The following is a 25,731-nucleotide window of genomic DNA, read 5'->3' on the forward strand; positions in this document are numbered from 1 at the left end:
TCTGCTGCAACAAAGGATTTTTACATCAGCTTTGTAATTAAGTACTTTCTCAATCCATTATGTTCATTCTTGCAGTTTGTTACAAGAACAGGAAGTCAAGATTTGAAAGACTTCCACAAAGAAACATTATTTCATAACTAAAAATAGGAGTGACAGGATCAACACTAGAGGTTTTTAAAGTAAGTGAACAAGTGACATTAGATTGCCCTCCAAGTTATTAACTGGCAAAAAAGGAAATTATGACAGAAACCTGAAATTTTCATTTACACATGCATCCACAGGCTTGTTTTCAATACCAGAACTCAAGACAAGCTATCGCTGGTAACAAAAGTTTTGCAGGACTGAATGATGGCAAACAATGACACTACATAATCATATACATATATATTTTTAAAGATTATTACTAAATCTTTGTGCTTTTAGACACAGGTAACCAGTAATTGGTAGGGTTTAGCAAAAAGTTCAAGTTACAGACAAAAATTTAAAGCTTTATGTTGTTTGCTGTTGGCATGAGGATGTAAGGCAAGCCAAATCTGTCTATGGCTCTTCCTTTGGTTTTAGCAATTCCCAGGGAGAACATAAGCAGTGTGAGATTCCCTTTTCTGCTTACAGAAACAACTTTATTCCTTTATGATTAATAAAGAAGAACATGAACCCATTCCCACACTTCACAAGTTATTTTTAGAACCAACACTTGCCAGTACTCTGTAAGAAGTGCTAGGAACATGACAGCCACACCTAGAAAATTTTTGTGAAACAGGATACAAACAGCTTTCATTTGCTTTCTACAGATGTCCCACTTCAGACCACTACATTAAAACACAGCCAATAAACAGCATATTGTTATAGGGCAAATCTTTGTCACTCCATCCCAGCCCAAGACACCCCCCCCCCCCGCCCCAGTCAGGTACTTTTACTAATGCTGCTGTAGCAGTAGCATTCCTGTACTCACATCCTAAACTCTAGCTGTTCCAGCCACGAAGAGTATTTTCTTTTTAAAGCAACTTGCTCTCTCATCCTGAAATCCTACATCTGCTTCTGGAAGAAGCCCCTCAGATCAGCTATCCATGCTCCCCAGAGGAGTGGAGGCAGAGGGACGTGCAGCCTCTGCTACGAGGCTGGGCCTCCTGCCCCACGGACTCGCTGCGCTGCTCCAGGGCGCACCCCGAGGATGCTCCCACACCGGCTCTGACGGAGGAGGATGGTGCTCTTGGGCCAGCCGAAAGCCCTTCGCCAGAGGCCCCGGGGGAAGTCACAACTCGCTCCCCGCGGCCAGGCGGCCCGCAGGCCTCCCCCCACCGGCCCGGTCCCGTCTCTCCGGGCTGACTGCACAGGCAGTACCGGAGCCAACTGCGACAGCCGCCCCCCAGGCAGCTGACGATGCTTAGGCGGGGAGCCCTGCGCCCAGATAGGTCCCCTGCACCCTTCGCACCGCCGGCCCGGCTCCTAGGGGCTACAGCACCACCGCTTCGCAGCCGCTCCCCGCTCGGGAGGAGCCAACCCCACCCACAGCACCTCAGGGGCGAGCGGGGAGACTGCTCCTCAGGAGACAGCCCCGCCCCTGAAGGCGGGACCTTGAGGACAGCTCTGGCGTCGATTGGGCGGCCCCCAGACGCCGCTGGCGTCGATTGGCTGTGCCGGGCACACCAGTAAGGGCGGGAAGGGCGCTCTGCCTCACCGCTCGCTCCTCTCAGCCCCGCCACGGCGGTCCCCGGCCCGCCGCAGCGAAGCCCGTTTGCGCAGCACTCAGACCGCTCCGCAGGAAAGGGTCAGTGGTAATAGGACGGGCAGAAATACGCTGTGGGGTGGGCTGCGGGACCCGGGCGCCCGCGGGCTCTGGGTTCGGCCCTCTGAGGAGCCCGGCCCGCAGCTGTGAGGGCGCGGCCTCCAGCCTCTGCCGCGGGGCGGGACGCGCGGAGAAGGCGCTTGAGGAACGGCCTGGGGTCTCCTGTGGGCTTTTGTACCAAGCCTTTTCTCAGCAGGACAGGCTTTATTAATTAGAGGACTTAACGAGAGAAAAAGAAAGATACTTGTATCACTTGGGAATGCTGCAAAAGCCACATGGATTGTACTGTATGAATTACTGCAGCTGAAAGACATCCGTTTGGGCAAGGGCGTTGTGCAGAACAGCACATGAACTACGAAATATACATTTGATTGTATGCAAGCTCGTGCATGGGGATGAGCATGTCATCAGTGAGAACTGTTATTATTGACTTAGCTATGCAGCCATACTATTTCTCTTCTACTTGCTTTTCACCTTTCCCAGCCTGTCAAACACACCCTCCCACAAATGCAAACACTGATTTTTCCATGGGGCTCAACAGTTCTTTCTCCCTCTCTGATGAGCCTCTCCCCGAGCTCGGGATTAGGGTTACTCACCACTGGGTGAATACATAAGAAGTACACTACGAGTACCTTAAGGTTTTCTAAAGAGTCAACAGCTTTGCATAGATAATACTGTAGTTGTTTTCTCTGAATGATAATATTCTCCTGTAGGAATTATATCTCAAAATACTTATTTGAATTTTTCAACTGCAGGTTCAAGTTGTAAACACAAAAAGATTCTACTTAATAATAATGTGTATAGATCAATGTCATGTGTGGTTGGGTTGTCCTTGTACACGCACTTTACTGGAATGCTTGAAGGTGTAGTCCAGTCTTTCAATTTAGGGACATTTACCATTTACTTTAACAAATGGCAGCAACTGTATCAGAAATAGCACCAGGAAATACAATTCATCAAATGTTAGGAAATGCATCTATTTCACTGTTGCCTGAAAAAAACCTCGAAACCCTAGCACATGTTGGAAGCTGTATATTTTATAGCAGGGACATTTCATTTTTAGGTACAAAAATGTTCTAGTACAAAGGATATATAAGATGCAGTCAATGGTTACAGAGAAATTTGCTAGTTTGTTGCATACCAATTAGTAACCTCGAAAACTGTAATGCCGCTTTCTTCACACTCTACATATTTAAACGCCTTCTTAGTTTTGTTAGTAGACATGATGCTTCCATGTTTGTATTTATGCACATTATTAAAATTAAACATACAAGAAAAAATAGAATAATGTGTCAATGAATTGATAATTCTTACCATTAATCAACAATATAGGATGATGTTCAGCCTCTAGGTTTTAACAGCACCTTTGGGAGGTGCTGTTAAATTAGTTTTACTTGCACAGTTCCATAGTTCTATAACAACTATTTTTTTTTTTAATTTATATTCTGTGCCCTTATTCTAGTGTTCATGGATAAAAAAACGCAGAGTTGTCCTTCATTTTTGACAAAGAGCTACAATGTCTTAAGGATAAAGGATACTATAGATTGTGCATCTAAACAATAAATGTCAGTGGTATCTCAGTAATCCCTGTAAGTATTAATTTTAGAGTGAAATTTTTCTCTAGGGACACCTCAAAGGAAAACATCAGCTATGTAACAGTGAATGAAGACTGAATAAACATGTTTGTACTAATAATTACTAATGATTAAGTGAGTGCAAAGAGACCTTGAGCTGCTGGCCTACTAACACAAATTTACCTAAATAGGGTGGATTGAGACACATTTTTCTGTGCCATAAATCATGAAAAAGCAGGCTATAAAGAAAGGATTTTTTTCAGTTCTTTTATTCACAAAGGTATTAGTAAATGGTAATGTATAAATTTGCCAAGTTGAGGTTAAAACATACATTATACTGAATAGCCAAGTTATATAACAGTACCATTATTGTAAGACTACGCAGTGTCTTATATATGTTACATTATATACTTATGTAACTCTACAAGACCATGTATATCACCTCGGAATATTTTAAAACATGGAACAAGGCAAAGAATAACAATTTCATTGTGTGACTACAGGAGAACAAAGCCTTTAAAACATTTTTGTGAAACAGAACTGTGTCTAAATTATGTTTCTCAATTTAAAAAACTTAGGTTTTCCATTCAGCTCTGGGATGTGTCTATGTGCATTTCTTCCTGGAGGAGACCCAACGTATCTACCATGGATGTCCCAAAATATATCCATGAAAAACAATGAATATTAAATTTTCAGCACCATAAAGTATCTCAATTAAATCTCATGTAGAATTAAGGAGTTATTGACCAATCTGAATATACTCAATGTTTCTTATGTCAGTACCAATGTTTTCTTGGTTTGATTCTGGTAAAATGAAAAACCTGACACTGGCAAATACATAGACAGTATCCAAGGCACTTATAATTAAGGAATATTACCAGTTTTTAGTGTAGAAATCAATTTGATAAATGTGTAGATCATTCTAATACTTGGGACTTTAGTTAAGATACTTTTACTTGCTCATAATAGTACCTACAATGAACTAGGTACTGTACAAATATAGAAGATATGAGGCCTTACTCAGAGACCTTCGTGTAAAGCTAGGAAAACTATACAATTACACAATTCCAATGAAGAGAATTACATATAAATTCATATTTTTTAAATATTCCCTGAACTCCATCGTGAATTTTAGCCATTTCTGTACATCAGGCCCTATTACCTACGCTAAGGAGGCAGCAGTCACCTATCTGTAAGCTGAGCTACATGTTCTGATAGTTCTTTTTGTTTATAATAAACCTGTATTTCCTTAGACTGCACAAGAGTGGAATATGCTAACAATATTACAAATCATAAGTAGTCATAACAATAAAAGTGACACTTTCTTAAGGGGGCTTTCACTTGATAATAAATATGACAGCATACAAGTTTCTGTTTTTTTTTCTTTTAAGCATGATCACCGAGGCTGACCCCAAGGCTGCTAATGTGGGGTAAGCCAAGAGCCACACAAAACAATTCTTCTCTGAGAATACGTGGTAAGCGTGGCACCATGAACAGGTCCACTTACTAGCTCATCTTCCACCGAATCTTTAACCCATTGCCAAAATAAATATAACAAATCAAATTTCAAGTGACCTATAACAAAATTAAAGACATTTTAAATTAAAATCTTGTCCCTAATCCAAAATATACAACAGTTACCACGTGAAACACAATGAGAAACCTTAACAACATGTAAAGGACACTTAGAAAAAATTAACTTCCAAAAATAGTCTTATGAAGTCTTAAACACTTAGAGCTCCTGACGGTGAAACTTAAAAGTTAGACTTCAAATGGTGTCATATATATCTATGTAGTAGAGCAGCTCATAGAGTAGACTAACACAGTTAAATTACTTACAACTATGTTCAGTGCAATTCAAATTGAGATTGAGTCATGTAGAATACATCTGAGAACTTGCATAAAAATTCCCCTCTCTGGTAATGCAGTGTTTTTGAGTATGTGGACTAAGATTATACGGAATAGGATAGATTCATTTGAAAACTGAAACCTACTCCAATCTCTGAAGATTTCTGTCTGCTTGTACACAGTGGGGTAACAATAAAGGGTATTGCTAACTGGTTGCTGATCAGTGCTTGCCCTATAACTTCTAGGACTGTGTTTTTTAATAAGACATACATTATATGTAGATGCTTTCTGAAATACACTGCAAAAGGATTGTAAATTATTTTGGCAATTGTTTGTGTTTGCTGTATCTTTTTACATTGCAGATGAAAAGGCAGAAGGCATTTCTGTTTACAGAGTGGCATTGTGCTTTAATCTGCTTTAGAACAGATATTTTCTGTTTCTTCTCAGTGTGATCACTTTTGTTTTCTTCAGTCAGGGCTAATGTTTCTGATCCAAATCTGCTACTTAACCTTACATGAAAGGTACATTTTTTACCATCTTTCTAATGAAGAGACAGTCCTTATTGCTGAGCTGGCCACTACTAATAAATCCATCCAATTTATGATTCAAAAAGTTCAGAACTGTTTAATTTGTCTTCTTCATACAGCAAAATATTTTCCATGAGCTTCTTTTTTTGATCATTTATCTTTATTTTCCAAGACGTCTCTCTGGCTAATGCTGAAAAACAAAAAAGCCCAAATATTGAGAAAAAAAAAAATCCATCTATTGTCAAAGGAATAGACAATAATTTTAAATTAAAAAAAAAAACCCAAAACTGGCTTAGCAAAAAAATCTGATAGAAAACCAGAAAATATTTTGTAGATTTATTGGTAAAATCATAACCAAGGAGAAAAGATTTACTGAAATATGTTTAGAAGTAGGAAGAAGGACATAAGCAATTCTGGAGAAGAGAGTCATTTGTCCCTACTATTATAATACTATTTGAATTTATAATTATTTATACAATTTATACAAATTTATAGGATTATAATACTTTTACGAAGACTTCAGTTATCGTAACAGGTGCATGGGCAGTTTTGCCAAAACAGCTTGAAGATCATATGCTTTTGAATGTTCTGTGTGCACCTTTCACATTTATCTAGATTTACCTTGTGAAGAACATGAGGAGTCAAGGTCTGCATTTTTTTGTTGAAAGGTGCTCTGTGCTGTAGATGCTGTTTCCAAGACGTCATCACTTTTGGTGCATGCCGCATTTCTTTCCTGGAGTCCATTTGCAGGTTTTTCCTGCTTGATCCTGTAATCAGCGGCTGCCATATTTTCTGAATTGTTACAGCTCTTGCTAGATAGCTCATCTGTAGATCTTTCTGAAGGATTCCATATAAAACTACTTGATTCATCTGATTCACAAGGGACCCTTGACATTTGTCCACAGTAAATGTCAGGTGACACAACTCCTGTTAAAGGTGTGCATGGATTGGCACTTGTCAGGATCACTGGCTGTGTGCTGTCCTCTTTATTCCCCCCCGCAGAAGGCACATCCATGCTGAGACTAGCTGTCTCATCATCAGTTTCTTCTGGAGTGTTCATGGAGAATCCAGAAGTGCTGCCTCCACAGATGTAATGCTCTCTTAATTTATTTTCAGCTATTTCCATAATTTCAAGCACCTGTTTTTAACAACAAGATCTGTGAATGCAGAATAATTCCTGTACCCCTGCTTACACATATTCTCCTATGTCAACACTCTCAAAAATAAGTAAGGCATGCATGTTGTAGCTTTAGACCTTGCTGTCAAGAAAACTAAAATCTTGGTCATGTATTTAAAATATTACCTCTGCTATGTTAGAATTCTTCTTTCTCAGACAAAGGCAGATGGCTGAGGCAAAATCAATAGCAACCTCTTCCAGCAAGTGTCCTGCTTTCCTGTCTAGGTATTTACAGCATATTTCCTTGGCAGCTAGCTTTTCAAAATTTTTTACTTTGGAGCATGAGCTTTCTTTCGCTATTTGAATTTCATCAGCAATCGTATCTTTCTGTTCAAAGGAAAGAGATACAATAGTGAAGGAAAAATTAACACAAACATTTATTTCTATCTGAATCACTGCGAAAATGAGTCTTGCCATATATTTGTTATTATTGCTCCTTAATGGCTGGTTTACAGACCTAAAAGCTTTAAGAATCTACATTCATGCAACTGGCAGAAATGTTTGTTTTCACAGCAGAGAAAAGGCCAAAGGTTTTCTCTGCATGTGTCTAACCTCAAATTCATAAAGCAGACCCAGCTCTTCTAGGCTTATGCCCATTTATGGGAAGAAAAATAATCAACACTGTATATAGCAGCATTCTTGCACAGGACTTTTCAAACATTTGTTAAAGAAATCAGAAACCTAGGATCCTTTATTTTCTGAACCCATTTGAACATTGCTGAATTGCTTGGAATTAGTAAGAATACTATCGTTTTCCCCTCAAAGGCTTCAACAAGATGGCAAATCAGAAGGAGCATGTCCCATAGAAGGATTATAGGTGGAGTCTGTTTTCACGAAGATGGTGTTAATGGCATTCAGTGAGCCTGGCCAGTTCTGGTTGCTTGTGAAAGTAGTTTGTGTAGTTCTAATCACAGCTTGGGGAAATTGGCCAGGATATAAATTCCACACACTAGTGCAGTACATAAACGCCTGATAAACATGATGATGACCCTACCCAGGTTTCCCCATTCAGTTTGGCTCATAACACCTCTTTCTGGCACATAAAAAACATGCAGCAGCATTTCAGCACAAAGCCTTGTCTCTTAAATAAGCATGTATTTAAACACCAATTATTCTGGAGTATCTCCTAATATAATTGGGCCAGCACTCGTGAGTGTGGTATGTGAAATGGGAATATATATTCTGCTTCTATCTAAAGGCAGGTAGGCTATTGTTGTTAATGGAACCAGGATACGGCTTCTAAACATCCCTTCTTCAGGATGTGTACAGCAGACTGCAAATAACAAACTGTATTTATATAAAATGAAAATTAATTTTATGACAGCAACCCCATTCACTTGTGTTGGTATTAATTATTCCTGCTTTTTCTTACCAGATAAATAGGGTGTCTTCCTTCATCCAGTGCCTTAATCCCTGTCAGTATCTCTGCTAAGACCTAGAAAGTATATTTGAAAGATAAAACAATTTGTTCAGAATTAATTCTGTTTTTTAAAATGAGTTTTGTAACTAAAGAAATATTGAACTGCCAGGGCATTTTGAAATTATATTTTTACTTCAGATGACTTAACAATGCCAGATCTGGGCAATCTTTATGACACTTTCGATCTACCTCCAGAGCTAAGTCCAGATTTTATAGTTAGGTACAACAAATATTGTTGAAACAAAGGATGAGAGAAAAGTAATTCTAAATCTAGATAAGAAATCACACTGAACAGAGTAACTTCCTATTTAAATGGAAACACCTGGAGACAGGTTACATCATAGACTATCAATTATTTTAGTTGAAATTCCAAATTAACAAGTGATGTTTGTAGCAGTTCATGTGGCAAATCTGCAAGAATTCTGAGAACCTAACTGCAGTCTTTCTGCTACTTTTTTTTTTTTTAAATGATCAGCAGTAATAATTTTTTTGCAACAAGAAACGATTTTGTTTCTGTTGTCCAAAAAGATTCACCTCACTTTGCCAAAAACTGAAGTATATTTGGAGTGTGAACATAATTAAAAACAGGATTTCAAGACATTATATAGTGACTATGATATGAAATTGCTGGCAAAACAACTATATGAGGCACATGCTCTTATATCCAATTTCCTGTCTAGAAGCACCAAAGAATGCAACAGAACATGGAAAAAAGACAACATACCACACCACAGCCAAATATATCAACTTTTACTGTTAACTGCCCATGTCTGATAAAATCTTCCGGCAAATACGTAAGAGAAGCTTGTAGGACTTTGGTTTTCATCATAGCATATTCGGATTTTTTATCAACAGAATACAATCGCAGACCTGAATGTCCAAGCTTTGGTGTAAAGTTTTCATCCAACAAGACATTTGAGCTGTGATAAAGACGGACAAATAACAATGTTGGTCAAGTAATTACTTTAACTTGAGGTAAAGAATTACATTTTTACACTTTTAAAGTTAAGCGCTGAAAGTTTCCAGCATTTGGCCTACCGTGTATGAATGAAATGATAAAGAATGGTAGAAAGGGAGAGGGGGAAGAACAAGCACTCCAAAAATTACTTCAAAAGAATATACTTCCATCATTTAGAAAAGAGAGACAGATTAAACATAAAACAGTAAACACCCTACAGAACAAGAGATAGCAGACAGATACTTCAAATGGATTTCAAAACTGCATAAGCTTTCAGCCATTATTGTTAAAGAAATCCTGGAATTAACAGGGGACCAAGGAAGTGCTGATATGCCAAACCCCTTACCTTTTGATATTCCCATGAAGAATTCCAAAATTATGTAAATACTCTACAGCTCGGATGAGTCCTATAGAAATGCTAATTCGCATCTCCCAGGTCAGTGGAGCAGAATTGTCCTGCAAGGAAGTGAGGAAAAAAAAGGTATTTTATAGAATAAAAAACTGCAAGACATTAGTAGTTTTGAAAACCAAAGTCTTAGTTTTAGTCCCAACCAAAACTCCTGCTGACCTAAATCAAAAGTTTGGTCCAAGGCAGAAACTGATGATTTCTAGGCCAAGGAAGGAACCTATTCTTATATATTGTGCTGCACATTTTGCCTGCCATAGGCAGTGAGATAAGGATACAGCAAGGATCACGCCTGTCCAAAGCATCAAGTACTGGGCGTTATTGAGGCATAGCACTGGTTTTGATGGATTGCTTTTCTAATGTTTCTCTGCCCTATCATCTCCTCTGCAAATGCTCTTTCAGTAGGTGTGAACATCTCAAACTGTTCCCTCTTAAGCCCTTGTAAAAATCCGTAGCACATTATGCCAATGAATATGATGATGGATTCCACAGAAACATATTCCCAAATCCAGTGAAATATTACAATATGAATAGACACCTTTTGCAGATTCCTTATTACTTTAAAAATCTAAAGACTGCACAGCAGAAAATTCCTGTTGACCTGATCTGCTTTGCAGTAGAAAAACTGGAAGAGCTGCAGCCTTTCTAGTACTTGCAGTCAAGATATCTGGGCACTTTTTTTTTTTTGGCTGTTTCTCAGAATTCAAAGAAATATAATTCCTTTCCATACAATAATAGGACAGGACACAGATAGATATAGACCACAATCACAGATAGATAATAGACCCAGATTATTTGCTTACTTGACACTGAAGTTTGTTTTGTAGTGATCCATTAGGCAGGTACGGATATATCAGACAGTGCAATCCAGTTTCTACTGAGAAACCCAGGAGTTGCAAAATGTTGACATGACAACACCTGCAGGCAGAGATCAACAATGATTTGCAAATGAAGTAAGAGCAACACAGAAAAATACATTCCTGAGCTGGAATAAATTCCTAAATTCAAGGCAGCTGGGAATTGTGTTCTGCAGCTGGAAGCACAGAATGGCCCTGAGCAGGACCGCAGAAGGCTAACGTAGCAGCAAAGAGGGAGATCATTATAGCACAGCCGCAGCCCTGTTCTGAGCAAGTAGGACAGATACAAAGCTCCAGAAGGCACCACTTCCTCACCATCTCAAGGACTGGCAGGGCGCCTGCGTTTGCTCAGCAGGCACCTGCAGCATCACCGGGAGGCATACTGTTTCCCCAGGGCTCCTGCAAAGGCAGTGCTTAACCCCACTGTCCCCAGAACAGCACAGTGCCTGGGAGACAGACACATCAGTCTTGAACTAAACACATGGGTGACAGGCCACATGCAGGATACGCACAGACTGCATTTGAAAGCCAACCACTTACCGAAAGCAAATCTGTACTTCTGTGTGAAAGAATCTTTGGGTGGAATTTGGGCTAGTGCATTCCATCTGAAAAATGAAAACATGCAATAGCATATCAATAGTAATTAAGATGTTGCTTTTATACAGATCTTTTAGTCTCTAGACGACAAGCTACTTTAGAAAATAGGCAAGTATCACTAATGGCAACCTTGTGTCAAAGGCAACAATTAACTGAAAATTAGAACAAAAAACAGTGTAAAGACACCTCTGATCCAATAATCAATGCAGGTAGCTACATCGCAGGTTACTCCCATGGACAGAGTTAATAAAACTACTCACATGAGTAAAGTATCTCTTGTGTGTGTTTGCTGAATCTAGGTTTACTTACTTTACATCATTTACTTTTTACCTCTCCTCTTGTGTAGCTGTTCTGGTTCCTTGCCCGCACAATATTAAACAACAACCACTAATGTTCAAGAGATACTAGTAACATACCTCCTTCAAAGAAAAAGAAAAGGTGGAGTACTTGCCTCTTTCAGTCTTTTGATGACATACACCATGTTGTTCCTCTGACCTTTGTAGACATCCGCAAAAGTACCTTCACAAATTCTACTCTTGTCACTAAAACCATCTGTGGCATTAGTAACTTCCCTCTGGGTCCACAAAAGACTCCCGCTGGGGAGATCAGTCATTGTCTCCTGCTGAGGAGTAGAAGAGCTGCAAGGCTACACATTTGTAGAATAAACAAGTTTATCTCATGAAAATTCATATGCTTTTTCCTTCTTTCAGGTGTCATATTTTCTCTTCCATGATTTAAGCAATCACTGCAATTGTTGAAAGAAACTGTGAAAGGTACTGTGCAATCACTCATTAGAGTTTCCCTTTGTAATACCTGTCTTGATGTGTTTTGCTGATGTAAAAATTTTGCATAGTAGAAGAGACTTGAAAACTGTTACCAATTTGCATTTCCACCTTTCCCAGAAAACATTTAGTTTTGTTTAAAAGTTCATATATTTATTTGAAGTTATGTTAGTTTAAGTTACAAAAAATATTAATCTTTATGGCTGGGGCATATATTAAGAAACAATTGGATCAGAAAGTAGGGTCCCTCATAACGTATTTATGTTCTGGTAGGAACTTCATATCTACTTCTGAAGCATCTGGTGTCAGTTGCACAATAATTTGTTGCTTCCAGTGTGGCAAGTCCTAATACCAATTGTTATTACAGTTCCACTGTAGCCTAATCATGCAGCTTTCACAACCTTAATGTGCTCCAGACTTGAGAAAACAAAACATCAACTCCCTCTCAAGAAACTCTGAAACTACTGCATTCTTTGTAGCACTCTTCTCTTCTGGCTGGTACTCTTGAACTGTGTTATTTTGGAAGAGTTTAAAGTCTTAAAACACAATCTTCTTTAAAAAAACTTGAACAAAATAAAACAAAGAAAACAGGCCAAGACAGAACCATGATGGGACCAGTGTGCGCACGTGGATCTGGGAAACACTCTGAGAACCCACAGGACAGATCTAGCTAGACTATCTTAAAGACAAGAGAGCTATAGGGAGGAAGGAACGGGAGACTGTGTGCTGAAATCATTAGCAACATGAGAAAAACTTTTCACAGTGAGATGGTTAAGCACTGAAACAGAGGCCTAGAGAGATGATGGAACCACTGAAACAGAGGCCTAGAGAGATGATGGAACCTCCATCCTTGGAGATTTTCAATTGTCAGCTACATAAGGCTCTGGGCAACCTGACTTAAATTTGATACTAGCCCAGTTTTGAGCAGAAACCACATTTTAAGTATAAAACTAAACTAAAAGAAGTATGCCATTCTGACTAGTCAGTGGTATATATTGCACTGTCCTATGATCACACCAGAAATGTTAAGTCCTCTGTAAAATCTATACTGGAAATTCCTTCAAAATTAATTGCTATTTGTGGGCATGTTATCCGTGCTGAGCTATGCAGTATGCAATATTGTTAATTTTTTCCCTCACTGGTCCTTCACTGGCAAAAAAAGTGATGTAAACCATAAGTACTCTAACTGAAGCGGTATTATATTCAGTCCAAACAAATTGTAATCAAGCCTCATTTTTTCACTAGATCTATATTTTATACAAGTAGAGGGATAAACTTTAATTGAAAAAACAGAGAATGTCGTAAAGAATTTTTGTTGTTATAATCAATGAGCACTAAAGGGATTTACCTTCACACTTGATGAGACAGGAGGATTTGACTGTAAGGATTTCAAAAGTTCTCTTGGGGGAGGTGGTGGTGAAGGGAGTGAATATAAGGCTCCTTCAGAAACAGCACCTGAAATTGAAATAACAGCATTGCAAATACACCTTATTTTTATAATACCACAGACTGTGACTAATTACAAAGGTCTGGGGTATTTTGTTGAATTTCCTAACCAGGGATAATCTGTGACAAGCTGTCAAAATGTGAAATACTGTGTGAAGACAGGGAGCTATTTTCCTGGTTCCTCTTTGCAAGATGACTACGCACATCTCTAGTCCTGGCTGGGGGACATAGAGCTCCCTATGTCTATACTGTTGGTCAGATGCTCTCCTCAGTATGTCCTGTGGCTCTGTTCCCTTGCTTTCCCGGGCAGAGAGGCCTGCTGACCCATGCACGGCTCTCTTCTGGCCTAGATTTATTTGCATGGAGAGAGGGACATGGGGCAGGAAATGTATGCACTGATCTAGTCTTAGTATGGAGCCAGGATGGGAGCAGGGTGTTCACAGAGACCTGGGAAACGTCTTGAGATCCCACAGGATAGATATAGCCAGCATCTCTCAAGGCCAAGAGAGCTATAGGAAGGAGGAACAGGAAGCCATGTGCCAAAGTTAGGAATAAACAGCTCAGGAGACAACAGTGCTAGGAAAAAGGCAAATATTCAAATGTGACCATTTTGAAGAGCATTATATTCATGATACTATACTAAAGCAAATGGGAAGCAGTCTTGTCTGTATGGTCATTTCAATATTAGAGCAAATTCAGAATCTATTACTTTACTTACTACCTGCTGGTGATACTCCCAGATGTGAAGAGTCTGGTGATGGCAACAGACTTATCTCATTTTCTCTCTCTCTATTTTTGTTTTCTGTGGAAGTTAAAGATATGTTCTCCTGTTTAGGTGGGTCTACAAGCTCTTCTTTTTCAGAGTTGGTAATATTAGAGGCTGATATCCCTTGAAAAGAGAACAAAGGAAAGATGAAGATCACCAGGGAAAATAGACTCTGACTCTAATCAGTTATCAGGAAATAATCCTAGTCAGGAAAACAGACTAAATTAACATGAACATTAAAATGAACATTCAAGCAATTTATTGTTAAATTGCTGGAATACTATTGGTATTTAAATTCAGACCATATTAATGACATTAACTACTACTGAAAATTAGTAAGTAGTGATAGCTTCAAACAAATACCAGCGATGACTATGCAAAAGATATATAGTCTCTTACAATAAGAAATTAGCAATAATAGTATATTTATTTTGTCATTTTCTATATAGCATCCTTCAGCCAATGATTGCAAATCACAAATATCTCCCAGCCTAAAGAAGGCATCTAGTTCTTTGTTAATTGTCATGGGACTGAGAGGAAGTTTGACAGAATTGTATTGGGTTTAGTCAGTTAAATATTTTAGGACTATTTTCAATTGTGTGGTTTTAGTGTCATGACCATGCTCGTTTCCAGAAAACACTTTCCTATACATAACTACTTGCAATAAAGAATCATACTTTTACTTATGAACAGAAAGAAACAAACTGGAGACGATCTAGGCAAAACATACAAATGGTCAAAGGTCAAGACTTGCTGATATATAAGGAAAAATTAAAGGCCAAATTATTGATTCACTACAGTTCTAAAAGATCCTATGTTGTATACAGCTTGGCAAAGTCTCAGAATCAGGCCTGAAAAAGCAACTTGAAGTCTGGTTAAAAGAAGTAAGAAGATGCTTTCAGCATACAGGGACTTGAAAAGTATGTACATCTTGGAGGGAATTATTAAAATTAGATTAGGCTACAGTTAGGATGGGAAAAAAATAAAGTAAAAAAATGCAAGATACTGTGATATACAAGGCCGTCAAAGTCTCCTGAAGAAGCAGCTGAATTCTTATCCATGAATACATTTAAAACTGAGGTGGAAAAGGATCTTGGAAATGCCCAGTATGCACTGGGGGTGATATAAGGACTTTCTACTGCCTGATAACAACATTTTCCTGGTTGTAGTTCTAAACTTTTGTTTCTACCTGGCATCTTTTATCAGCAATACATTTAGCATTTTCTTAAAAATCAAAATTAACGTTTTATTTTTATATAAAAAAGAAAATAAGCACAAGTATTAATACAAGGGGTTTTTGTCACGCTGTTTTATCAGCTTTGTATCTTAAGTATGGTGACCTTGAAATCAAAAGCTGCAGGCCTCTGCATTTCAAATCAGATAATAGCTTTGTGTTCTTTTTTTGTACAAACAAAACATTGGGAGTATCTGAAGCAAGCAGGAAGCAGTATGTTTCATTTATAATCTGTGCTCCTTATAACAAACCAAGATTCAGTAGAACTGTTTAACAGAAGACAAGCTATGACAGTTTCAGTGTACTAAGGTTTGAAGAGTAGGAGTATATGAAAAGCAATAATGGCAGAAGTGGGCATGCTTATGTCAGGCAAGTTTTTTCCTTTGACCTCTGTTTGGGGTTTGTATCTGCTTTCTGCAGTGTCACCTATGAATGCAGGTTTGAATGAAACTAGGTCTTAAAATTAAAACTCAGAAAAATCAGGTATGCTTCTTTATTACTGGGTCACAATGCTATGAAATCCCAAATTTTACAGGTTGTTGAAATTAGTTATCGAACAGTCTGCAAGCCTCTAGTCAAAACGGACAGTCCCTGTATTCTGTGGTTGTTGGCTTTCCCCTCCTGTACTTTAACCTAGAAGTCTCTAAAATTAGAATCACTTCCCTCTTTCAACCTATTTTTCAGGTTTTTTCATGAATTTTGCAACTTCCTGCACATCAGAGAAATAGGTCACCACTGAAGCTAAAGAACAATAAGAGCTATAAGAAAAAAATTATTATTACGGACATTTGGAGGTGGGACTAGAGTAGTGCAAGAAATTGTTAAAGGGAGGTAGAACTCTCCTGGGAGTAATCTGCCAGGAAAACATCTGCCTGTGTGTTGTGTCTGGTTCCTTTAAGTCAGAATGAATAGAATTATGGTGATGTAAGCACTACTTAGTTTTCTAAAGTGCCCAATAAAACAAGCAATGTATTCTCCATATCTGCCCAAGAGGAATCACCTGAGTAAGCATATTCAGATATAGGTTAAAAAGCAGAAATAGAGGGTAAAGACTTCAAATATTTGTCTAAACCTAAAAAGATCCTGCTAGAAATCACTTCTGCTTATGACTGAGCACAGTGGAATGCCCGTATTGGGTTAATTCCAAAAAAAATTACTTCCACATGGCAGAACAACAAAATAATCCAGACTTTCTGCCACTTAAATTAATATGAAGTTTTGCTATGGACTTCAGTATAAAAGACAACTATAAGAAGCTTTTTAAAAAGATCATTTAATTGTAGTTTTGCAATTTATTGCATTCAAATTGATCTGGGACAAAAATTAATATTGACCATCCAGAAACATAATTAAAAATTGATCACTCCACAGGATTCTCTTCCATCCTCTTTTAAACCTCTTTATCTAGCCTTCATATTGCTTTACAGAATTCAGAGTCAAAACCAAAATCACTTCTAACTCCTTATGAAGCCCTTCATGGAACAGTCCAATATTGTAGTTCACCCATTGTCACAAAGGAAATCAGAGAAACAAAGATATGTTAGATCTATTACATCAGTTCAGTGGCTTAATGAGCTGAATTGAGTATGTCTATTTCTTGCCATGATCTCTTAATATTTAGTTTCTCTATTTACTATGTAGCACGCAGAAATCATTATAAAGACCCCTGTTTATTTGCATCAGCCAACTACAATTTTTAGAAACCAAGCTTTTCCTTAGAAGTCACAACGCATACTCCTCCAGCCTGGAGGAAGTTGATTGGGTTTTATTTTTAACAGGGGGAGAACCCTCAGTTTTTGCAGCTTGTGGCAAGTGAAGTCCAAAAAGTCTCAGGAAATGTTTTTGAGAAAGCTCAAAAAAAAAAAAAAAAGGTAAATCATAGAAGCACAAGAGAAAGCAGGTAATCCCTTCTTGTACCAGAGGCTGAAGTCAGGTGTATATTGCACAGGCTACAGTGATACTGACATACCACTTAAAAGCAAACCAGTCAAACAAACAGAAGGATGACGAATGTTTCTGTGCAGTGATGATCATTGTTTTTGTCTGTGCTATATCTTTATTTTTCATGGTGATGTTGCTGGAAGCTGCTCTTGGATTGGCAGCCTGATTCTTTGCATTTTACATAATCAGAGAGATAAATCTTACTTGGTTCTTGTGTAAGCAATCTTGTCAGGGGCTTTAAAATGCTGCCTCTCAGGATTTGACCCAGTGCCATATTCTGGTCTTTGCACACAGGACCAGGCCTAATGATCAGAGATCCTCTGCACTGCCTCTGGGTTTCCAGGGGGTCATTTTACTGAAGGTGCTATACATCAGATTGAATCCAACAATGTTGTGGTTTGCAAGCAATAGCGCTCTGAAATTACATACATGAAGCTTCTCTTGGAGTGATTCACCACTGCAATGTGCTGAAATCTACTCATGGTCTTGTTTTAAAGGCTTGTAAGAGAAGAGAAAACCCTCTACCTTGGGGTAAAAGCAGCAGCATCTCGGTTGTTTGTTATAACAATTTTTCTAAGCTCTTTGAACTCAGCTTTTGCAAAAATGGCAAAATTAACCCACATGGGAAAGAAAAGGCATCATACCTAACTGAACAAAACCAGCCTTTTCCATGACAGATAAAAATTATGTTGAAAATTGTTGCTGCTATTATGTAGTGGTAAAACATTCAGTAATCTTTCATTTTCAGTTTTTATGTTTCTCGGAAGGAGAAAGTAGGGTTTTTTTAATTAAATAACAATGTATAAAATGGGATTACAGAAATGTCAATGGACTCTGTACAGGAATACACTGAAATAAGACAGCCGTAAACAAAGTTGGGCCCCAGAACATGCTCTGACAGGGAAAGAAGGAAAGGACTGTAACTAATTAGACTTTGAGGTGTGGTAGGTTATACTGTGTTATATAAGAGCACCCAGAAACTCTCTTTATGGACTAGGAATCAACTGTGTTAAATACTGCACAGGCACAGGGCAAAAGTATCATCACATCATGGAAGTCACCCTCTACTCCAGAATATCCATAAACATTATCAGGGAGCCAGGCTTATTGCATTGATGATATCTAGATCAGATTTATTCAGTGTATAGATTTAAAAAAAAAAAAAAATCAAGAATTTGTTCTCAATCTTGTCCACTCAGACTGGACTCTCAAAGTCACAGTCACTGTGACTAAATCAACAATTGGATTACTGATACACAAGTTAAAACAGATTCAAGTTCACTTTCCTGTAGCTTGCTTTGCTTTGCTGAGGAATGAGGAGTAAGAATTGTTACAGTCTCCTAAGCTGAATGCTGGGACTGAATTCAGTCAGAAAGTGGATCTGCTGAATCAAAAGGCTGCATATGGGTGATGCTAAAATCAGTTATATTAACAACGCTCTTGTTAGGGTCTGTGGTTATTGTGTTTGATGTACTAAGACAGAATTTGCTTGAAGGTTGCTTGTGCTGTAGTACTTCATATTCCTTTTTAAAAAAAGAAAATAGACATTTAGAATACCATTTTTAAAGATTTTTTTTCTGCCATACCAAAATGAAGGTTAAAAGCCACGCTAATGCCAGGAAAGTACAGAAAAACAGCAGTGCGACACAAAGAAATGCTGTGGCAAGAAACGTGTGATGCACTATTGGACTTTCCATGAGAAATGCCTCTAGCTGCTGTGCAGCGAATGCCAGCTGCACCTCTGACTGCTGGCGGCCCTGCCCTGTGGAGGCAGGCTGCTGTTTCGCAACAGCCGCTCAGGGTGTAACTCAAAACCACCCATGTCGCTGAGAAGTTTCCCTGTCACAGAGTGAGAAGCAGATGGTGCTCCTGCACATTTTCCACCTGTGGAAGCGTACGCCCTCATAAGCTTTAAGCGTCTCCCATATGCACCTGGGTAGTACTTCTCTAAGCATTTTTGGCCACATAACAAAAATCTGTAATCTTTCTTTCTAGTAATTCTCTATGGAGAACTGGCAAAATTCATACAAACATCTGATTTCCAGAAAGTGTGAAAAGGGGAATGTGGTCTGCTCCCAACTTTTTGGGGCAGCTCAATACAGAAGGATAGCTGCAATTTTGGACAGCTGCAATTTAAACATAATTTTCAATGGAGAAAAATGGAAAGGAAAATTATATTTAAAAGTGTTGTGATTTCTATAAGGCAATTGTTTGCCTTCACTAGGCACACTGAGTTCAAACTCTAATCATCCTGCCTCAAAAAGATAAATCTGAAATAGAGCGAACTGGAGATAGGTGAGAAGAATTACATGCAAAGAGTTAGAAAAGACTACAGTTGTTTAATGTATGGAGGGATCAAGGAGAACATAGGATAGGAATAGAGAAAATATGAAGTGGGATAAAGAAATAGTAATGTAGGTAGTCGATACACCATTTTTCTTTTTCAGAACCTTTTTCTTGTCGTGCAGGAAAGCAGGCTGCATAGGCAAAACTGATTATATGTTTTTCTACTCTGAGTTTGTTGACAATTAAAGTATAATGACAAAATTTCATGGAGAAACAAGAACGTATGAAAAATTAAAACATTCGTAATTAAGCTCTGTTTTGAAACCCTGTCTGATGCATGAAAGTACCACCCCTGGTTCAGAGCACAGCCAGTCTCTCTTTGGCACCTCTCAAAGCATCTAAGATGGCCATTACAAAGGCGGGATGATGAACTAGAGGGACCAGTGATTCCTCCTCTATGTCAGCTCTTCCTTTCCCACCACAAATTTTATTTGAGAGAGTAGAAAATCAAAATCAGTGGAGAAATTTTAGAATTTGAGCATGAGAATTCCAGCAAAAAGTTTCTTCAGCAAGCAAGACAGATTTACTGGATTGGATCTAGGTGTTCTGAGGAGAAGCACAGACTCCCCGCAGAGGGAGGGGCAGCTACTCACAGTCCAGAATGACTTGAGCCGCTCGGTAGAGCTGCAGTCCTTGCAGCAGGTCCAGCAGCTGCTGCACTGTCGCCAGCCTCACTCCCCACCACCACATGAGCTCTCTTGTTATGCTGATCCCCGTCTTCTCCATGCACTTGATTTTCCGTAGCTCTGTTTGATCAGTTATCACGTAGGAGGCTAGTGGGAGACAACAGATATTTCTGTTTAAAAATTAGAAGAAACAAGCAAGTGCAAGCAGAGAAAGCTAAGGTGTGAGATACACTTTGCTTTTTCATTTGCACACTTTTAAAAGGAAAGATCACAATAAATTAGCTATGTGGACATGAAGAAAATTCAGCTCCTAAAGTAAGATATTCCTTTTATTCCTTTGACTATTCTGGAAAAAAATGTTGTTATGTCAGAGACCCAAAAAGACCCAGTCACACTTTTCAGCATATTTTCCCCATAATCTTCCTTCACCTTAATACTTTGTACCAAAATAAGTTCAGATTAAATTCCTGGTTCGATGCTCCCAAAACAGGTACCAGAAGTCAGTGGTGAGACTGCACTCCTGTCTACATTACTGAATACCAATATTATGGTAAGACAAATAGTAACTGAATCATCTGGGTGTTATTTACAGTCAGATAAAACTATTGGTGAAATGCAGCTATTTTTAGGAGCAGGAGATACCGTGCTAAAGCTGACCCTACATAATTTGTCCCGATTCCTAAATGTGCACAGTATGCTGGTTACCCCCTCTGTACTCTTTCAGCTCGCTTACATGTAATCCACCTCCTCTTATTTAGCTCCTGCTAAATCCGATGCACCTGGCCACAGTGTTAGAGTTACAGTGCCATGAGCTAAGAGGGGGGTGAGGTAGCAGGAACAGTAAAACAACAAACGTGTCTAAGAATGCCCTGTATTTGGGATGGGGTTATGTACGTCACAGCTTCCCCATCCACCGGTGCCTGCCTGAGGGCAGCAAGAGGCTTTGCCTGCCCTGGGGAGCCCTCTGCCCGCTTCGGTCTGCGGGACAGGAGGTGGCAGCCCCAGCTCCTTAGGGCAGAGGGTCCAGGGAGCCAAGCCAGGATGAACTGTGCTGAAACAGCAGTCTGTGAACAGGGTTACCTTGTCACTCCGTCCTGGGATTTTGTGTAAATTCAGCTGTGCTCATTTGTGGTCCCTGGGGGCTGGTGGAGATACCCACCGACGGTACTTGTCTGACTCAGCCCCTCTCAGCTGACCTACACCTGATGTGCTTCTTGCTTAACCTGAAGGAGAGAGGCTTGGGGGTTGGGGGGTGTGTGTGGGGGAGCAAAGATTCCTGAGTTCACACCTCAGCTGGCTTTAGAAGGACCTAGACATACACTTTTATGTATGTCTGAAGATAGCGGACATGAATCCCACCCTAGGTCAGCAAGTTATACTGGGTAAGAGTTTATTCAGTAGAGTTACTGAAGTCTTGAATGAAATTAAATCATGTTAAATAAAGGAAGGTAGACCAACTAAGAAAAGATTCAGGTTAGAATTGTTTGGACTGGGATACAGAAAAAAGAATAAAAAACTTAGGGACTACATTTTCTATACTTATTAACTGGACACGGCCAGGACCGAGAAAAATAGGGGCAGTAAGTATGAGGGAATATACATTAAGTGAAGGAAGAAAGAAAAAAAATAGAACATCTAAGCACATGTGAGGGATGTTGTGGAAACAGGAAAGCAGTGAGAAGTAGCAGAACATAAAGTGCGAATGGAGAGGGGAGTGCGAAAGATAGTGGAGAGTGAGGAGAGGGAGCCTGGCTGCCCGGCAGAAGCCAAAGGAACGGAGAAGTCTGGAATTCCACCTATTAATCAGGGGTTTCGCTTGATCCTGAAAACAGATTGTTGCACAGGAATTCCCTGTCTACAGGATGTGCTCTTCTGAGCGCTGGGGAACAGCTCGGCCAGAGGCCCTGCGTGGGGACGGCTGCGTACCTTGCCCAAACCTTGCGCCCTTCGACCACGCGTCCTAAACACGCCGCTACCCCGTGTGCCCCCATCGCCACCCCATCGGCTCCGGGAGCGCCAGCCCTGCTGCCAGCCCACCTGCCCCGCCGCCCCCCTCTCACCAAATCGCATCCAGTCGTAGTCACTCAAGCAGTCCATCTTCTGGCAGAAATCCTCCAGCACCCAGGCAGGCATGCTGTGAATGTACAGAGCCGGGGGGGAGCCCCCTTTCAGGGCTAGGGGCTGCTGCTGCAGGGTCATTGCGTCGCAGTCCCTCTCCAGAGAGTCCTTTGTCCCCACTGTGGCCATCAGCAGCGGCTACGCATGGTGCACCCCTAGGGCAGGGACTACGGCTACAGGCAGCGACACTCAGCAGGCTCTGCTTCCTCTGCGTGCTGTGGAGCGTTTATTTTCTCTCAAAGCTTCCTCTTCTCAAAGGGGCTGGCCTTGGCAGCCTGTCCCCACCCCGGCCCGACTTGCTCTTTGCTGGGGGAAGAGCCAAGTCCCACAGGCAAGCGTTTCTTGGCAGGGTCAGACCGCACTCCACTGCTTCCTGCTCTGGCTGACGTCAGGCCCGGGCCCCAAATGCAAATCAGATTTTCCTTTCCATGAGTAGTTATTGCTCCAGCCTGGTTGCCAAATTACACGTTTCGTGTGATGGAGGTGGAAGATGCTTTCCTGCATATTACATACAGCTGGTATTGCCAACAGGCTGTGCAACAGCTGCTCAGACAAAGTGAGATGTGTCTAGGTCAGGATCAGTGCCCAGCAGAGCCAGCTTGCCTGCTCAGCCCAGACTTTTTGGCCATGTCTCCAGGGCAGTCAGCTAGTGGTTTGTTCACCCATATGGGTATGTGTGTGTTTAAGTGTAGATCCCCCTAAAAGGTACGCCAACCATGCTCCCCACCATGTTGAGTGCTGTGCAACTGGGGATCGAGAAAGTTTCAAAGAGCTCATATGATCTAAGAAAGAAATGCATACCAACAGAGAGGGCAGTGAAAAGCACCGCCAGCAGTGATCACTGAGATCACTGAGCAGTGATCCTTCTGCCAGTCTGACTGTTGTCAGGATTTTACAATCATTGCAGCATATAGGATTTCACTTACTATATGTAGTACAGTAGCAGATGCAGGGAGTGAGAAAACATCGAAAGTGGTCATATGGCCAGCTCTTCCTAGTCAAGGATTAGGTTTAAAATATGTTCTTAAAGTCACCAATTTTTCTAAATTTCTAGTTTTTCCCTTTTCTTGTATTTAGCCTGCTTTTGATACAAATTTATAATTAATTAATTTGCCAGTGTACATGCTACAAATACTTCTGGCAGAATGATCTACTTGGAGAGCCTTATAGCTGTACCTCTGCCATCATGGGACAGTTTGCAATACATAATTGTAACCCATTCCTCTTTCTGTTCTTTTTGTTCATATTTAGCCCTAGGTCTTTTGTATTAATTGCAAACAGTACTGTGTTTTGAGAGCTTTTAATTTACTCTTTCTTTATAATCTGCATATATTTTACAGTACAGCTAACTCTTGTTTTCAGTATCAAACTTTGAAACTTTGGCAGTTTTCTATACTTCTTGCCTCAGAAATCATGAACATTTCAAGTACCATTAAAGTAACAATGAATTTCTTACCCCCACTGTGGCAAGGAAAAGCTGAAAAATGTGATATTAATGTAGCTACAAGGTCAAAAGACAGAAAAAAACCTAAACAAAAATATCCAAAGTGTATTGTTATTTAAAACATCACAATTCAAAGATTGCCTTGGGACCTAAATGCTTTAGCAGTAGTACTATTTCAACAAGAGTAGTTAAATGTATGGGTTTTTTTCCCCTCCCTTTTCCATGCTTACTGTCCCTTTGACACATATCTAAATTCTCTGTCATGGGAAGATGATCAGAGAATCTCTGAAAGTCATGTAAGATGAGACTGAAATTTGTGTTGCAAAGAATTGGAGAAAAGCAGGAAGAAAGGACACCTCTTTCCTTTGGGTACTGGAAAAATTCTGTGAAACCTTTTGGACTATTTGCCTCATGGGAAAACAAGGGGGAAGAATGCATCTAACTGTGTGTACAGCTTCAGTTTCACACTAAACATTGTATGTAATAAAGGTTTTACAAGGGAACTGAAATTTACTTTTTCAAACGGAGACTAGAATGATCCTATATATTCCTGTTGTTTAGCCTTCACTTTCAAATAATGCGGTATTAGGCAGGACTTTACTGTTGTGTGCTCTCCTTGAGCCCTTCGACAGTAAACAAATGTCAGAATAATTGGTTATTTCTCTGGTGTTTTTCACTTTCAGCTGTGACCCACCACTTCCTGCAGCAGCACATTCCCACCGCACCGCATGCAGCAGTTGTGTCGAGTGGGAACTTTCAGTCTGGTCCTGACCTCCCTCACTCAACTTACTGCTGCTCCTGTGACTGTCAAATGAGACGGTGATATGACTCCAACTGAAAACTACCCAAATTTTTAATGTAGTACTTCACTCATTACTAATCTAGCTGAGTAACTAGTAGGAGGCTCCATTTTCCAGTGTTCATGTCTTAGAGCCAGCTGGGGTTTTCTCTAGTCTTTTTTAATTCTGACCCAAAGGAGCACTCCAGAACAGAAGAAACATACTTTCTTGCATATGTTGAGCATTGGTCTGGAACTTTACCTATCTATAACATCTGGTTTTATTGCTTATTATTTTAAACATATTTTATCAATAGGAGTTCTTTAATGACCAAAAATTTCTAGTATAGCATTTATGCACCTGATTTAACAATTCTAATTGAACAGGCTTTTATGTCAATTACTTCCTTATGTCTGTCAATGTCTTGCACTTTGAATAAATACTCAAGCCATGGGTTCGGCTGAGGAATGAAAACCAAATTATATCAGAAATATTATGAGCTATTGTATTCCAATGACAAACAGTATGTAATCAAATTGGTTTTATGCTAGAATGCCTCTAACTAAAAAACCTAAGATACACAGCTGGGCTGATGTTATTATTACACTAGTCCATGGTAGGGTCCTGTGAGCATTTGATAATTTGACTCTTACGACTAGTCCAGCTAAATGAACGTGTTATTTAACATGATCACAATCACTGCCATGTTGGTTAAAAAGACAAGACAGAACCAGCAAGACCTGTAACAGTGTGGTAAACTGTGGCAAGAGAATCAAATATAACATGACTCAGTGGTCTGTAAAAACAAAACCTTGTCAGCTATTTGTGAGAGATGTTTTAAAGTGTCTCATCTCAGAGAGGAAGTTGCTAAGTTTTTAAACCTGATGTATGGGGGAAAAAAGGTATTTCATGATCTGTCAACAGGAAAATCAACACTTAGATGGTATGTGAGAGCTAAAATTAGCTAAGTAGTTACAGAATTTGTATCACAAGAAAATGCATCCACACTGCAAGAAGACAGCTGTGGGAGGAATAGGGGAGGCAGCTGCATGAAGAGGGTTCTGCATCGGACTTCGCATTTGTGTTCAGTCCCTTCCTC

At 39.7% G+C, this 25,731-nt stretch overlaps 1 protein-coding gene and 1 long non-coding RNA gene across 3 annotated transcripts; one reads left to right on the plus strand and one right to left on the minus strand.

Moving 5' to 3' along the window:
- The first annotated feature begins 1,658 nt into the window (after positions 1-1,658).
- Positions 1,659-19,423, plus strand: LOC142415770 (uncharacterized). 2 transcript variants are annotated; one of them, XR_012777517.1, is made up of 4 exons: positions 1,659-1,768; positions 9,188-9,307; positions 11,861-11,923; positions 16,063-19,423. It is a non-coding gene; the product is annotated as an uncharacterized LOC142415770 (long non-coding RNA). The 2 variants fall into 2 exon arrangements; XR_012777518.1 differs by lacking the exon at positions 9,188-9,307.
- IRAK2 (interleukin 1 receptor associated kinase 2) lies at positions 5,305-25,042 on the minus strand. The gene is made up of 13 exons (XM_075514496.1): positions 22,352-25,042; positions 20,259-20,438; positions 14,097-14,267; positions 13,281-13,387; positions 11,602-11,796; positions 11,094-11,158; positions 10,500-10,614; positions 9,637-9,746; positions 9,057-9,252; positions 8,285-8,347; positions 7,039-7,239; positions 6,357-6,873; positions 5,305-5,925 (listed from the first exon to the last, which is right to left on the minus strand). Exons 1-13 carry the CDS (start codon positions 22,536-22,538, stop codon positions 5,807-5,809), a joined length of 2,226 nt encoding a protein of 741 aa, XP_075370611.1. The 5' UTR covers positions 22,539-25,042; the 3' UTR covers positions 5,305-5,806.
- Between the last annotated feature and the right edge of the window lie 689 nt (positions 25,043-25,731).

This window comes from Mycteria americana, chromosome 11 (genome assembly GCF_035582795.1).
Source record: "Mycteria americana isolate JAX WOST 10 ecotype Jacksonville Zoo and Gardens chromosome 11, USCA_MyAme_1.0, whole genome shotgun sequence".
NCBI classification, from domain to species: Eukaryota; Metazoa; Chordata; class Aves; order Ciconiiformes; family Ciconiidae; genus Mycteria; species Mycteria americana.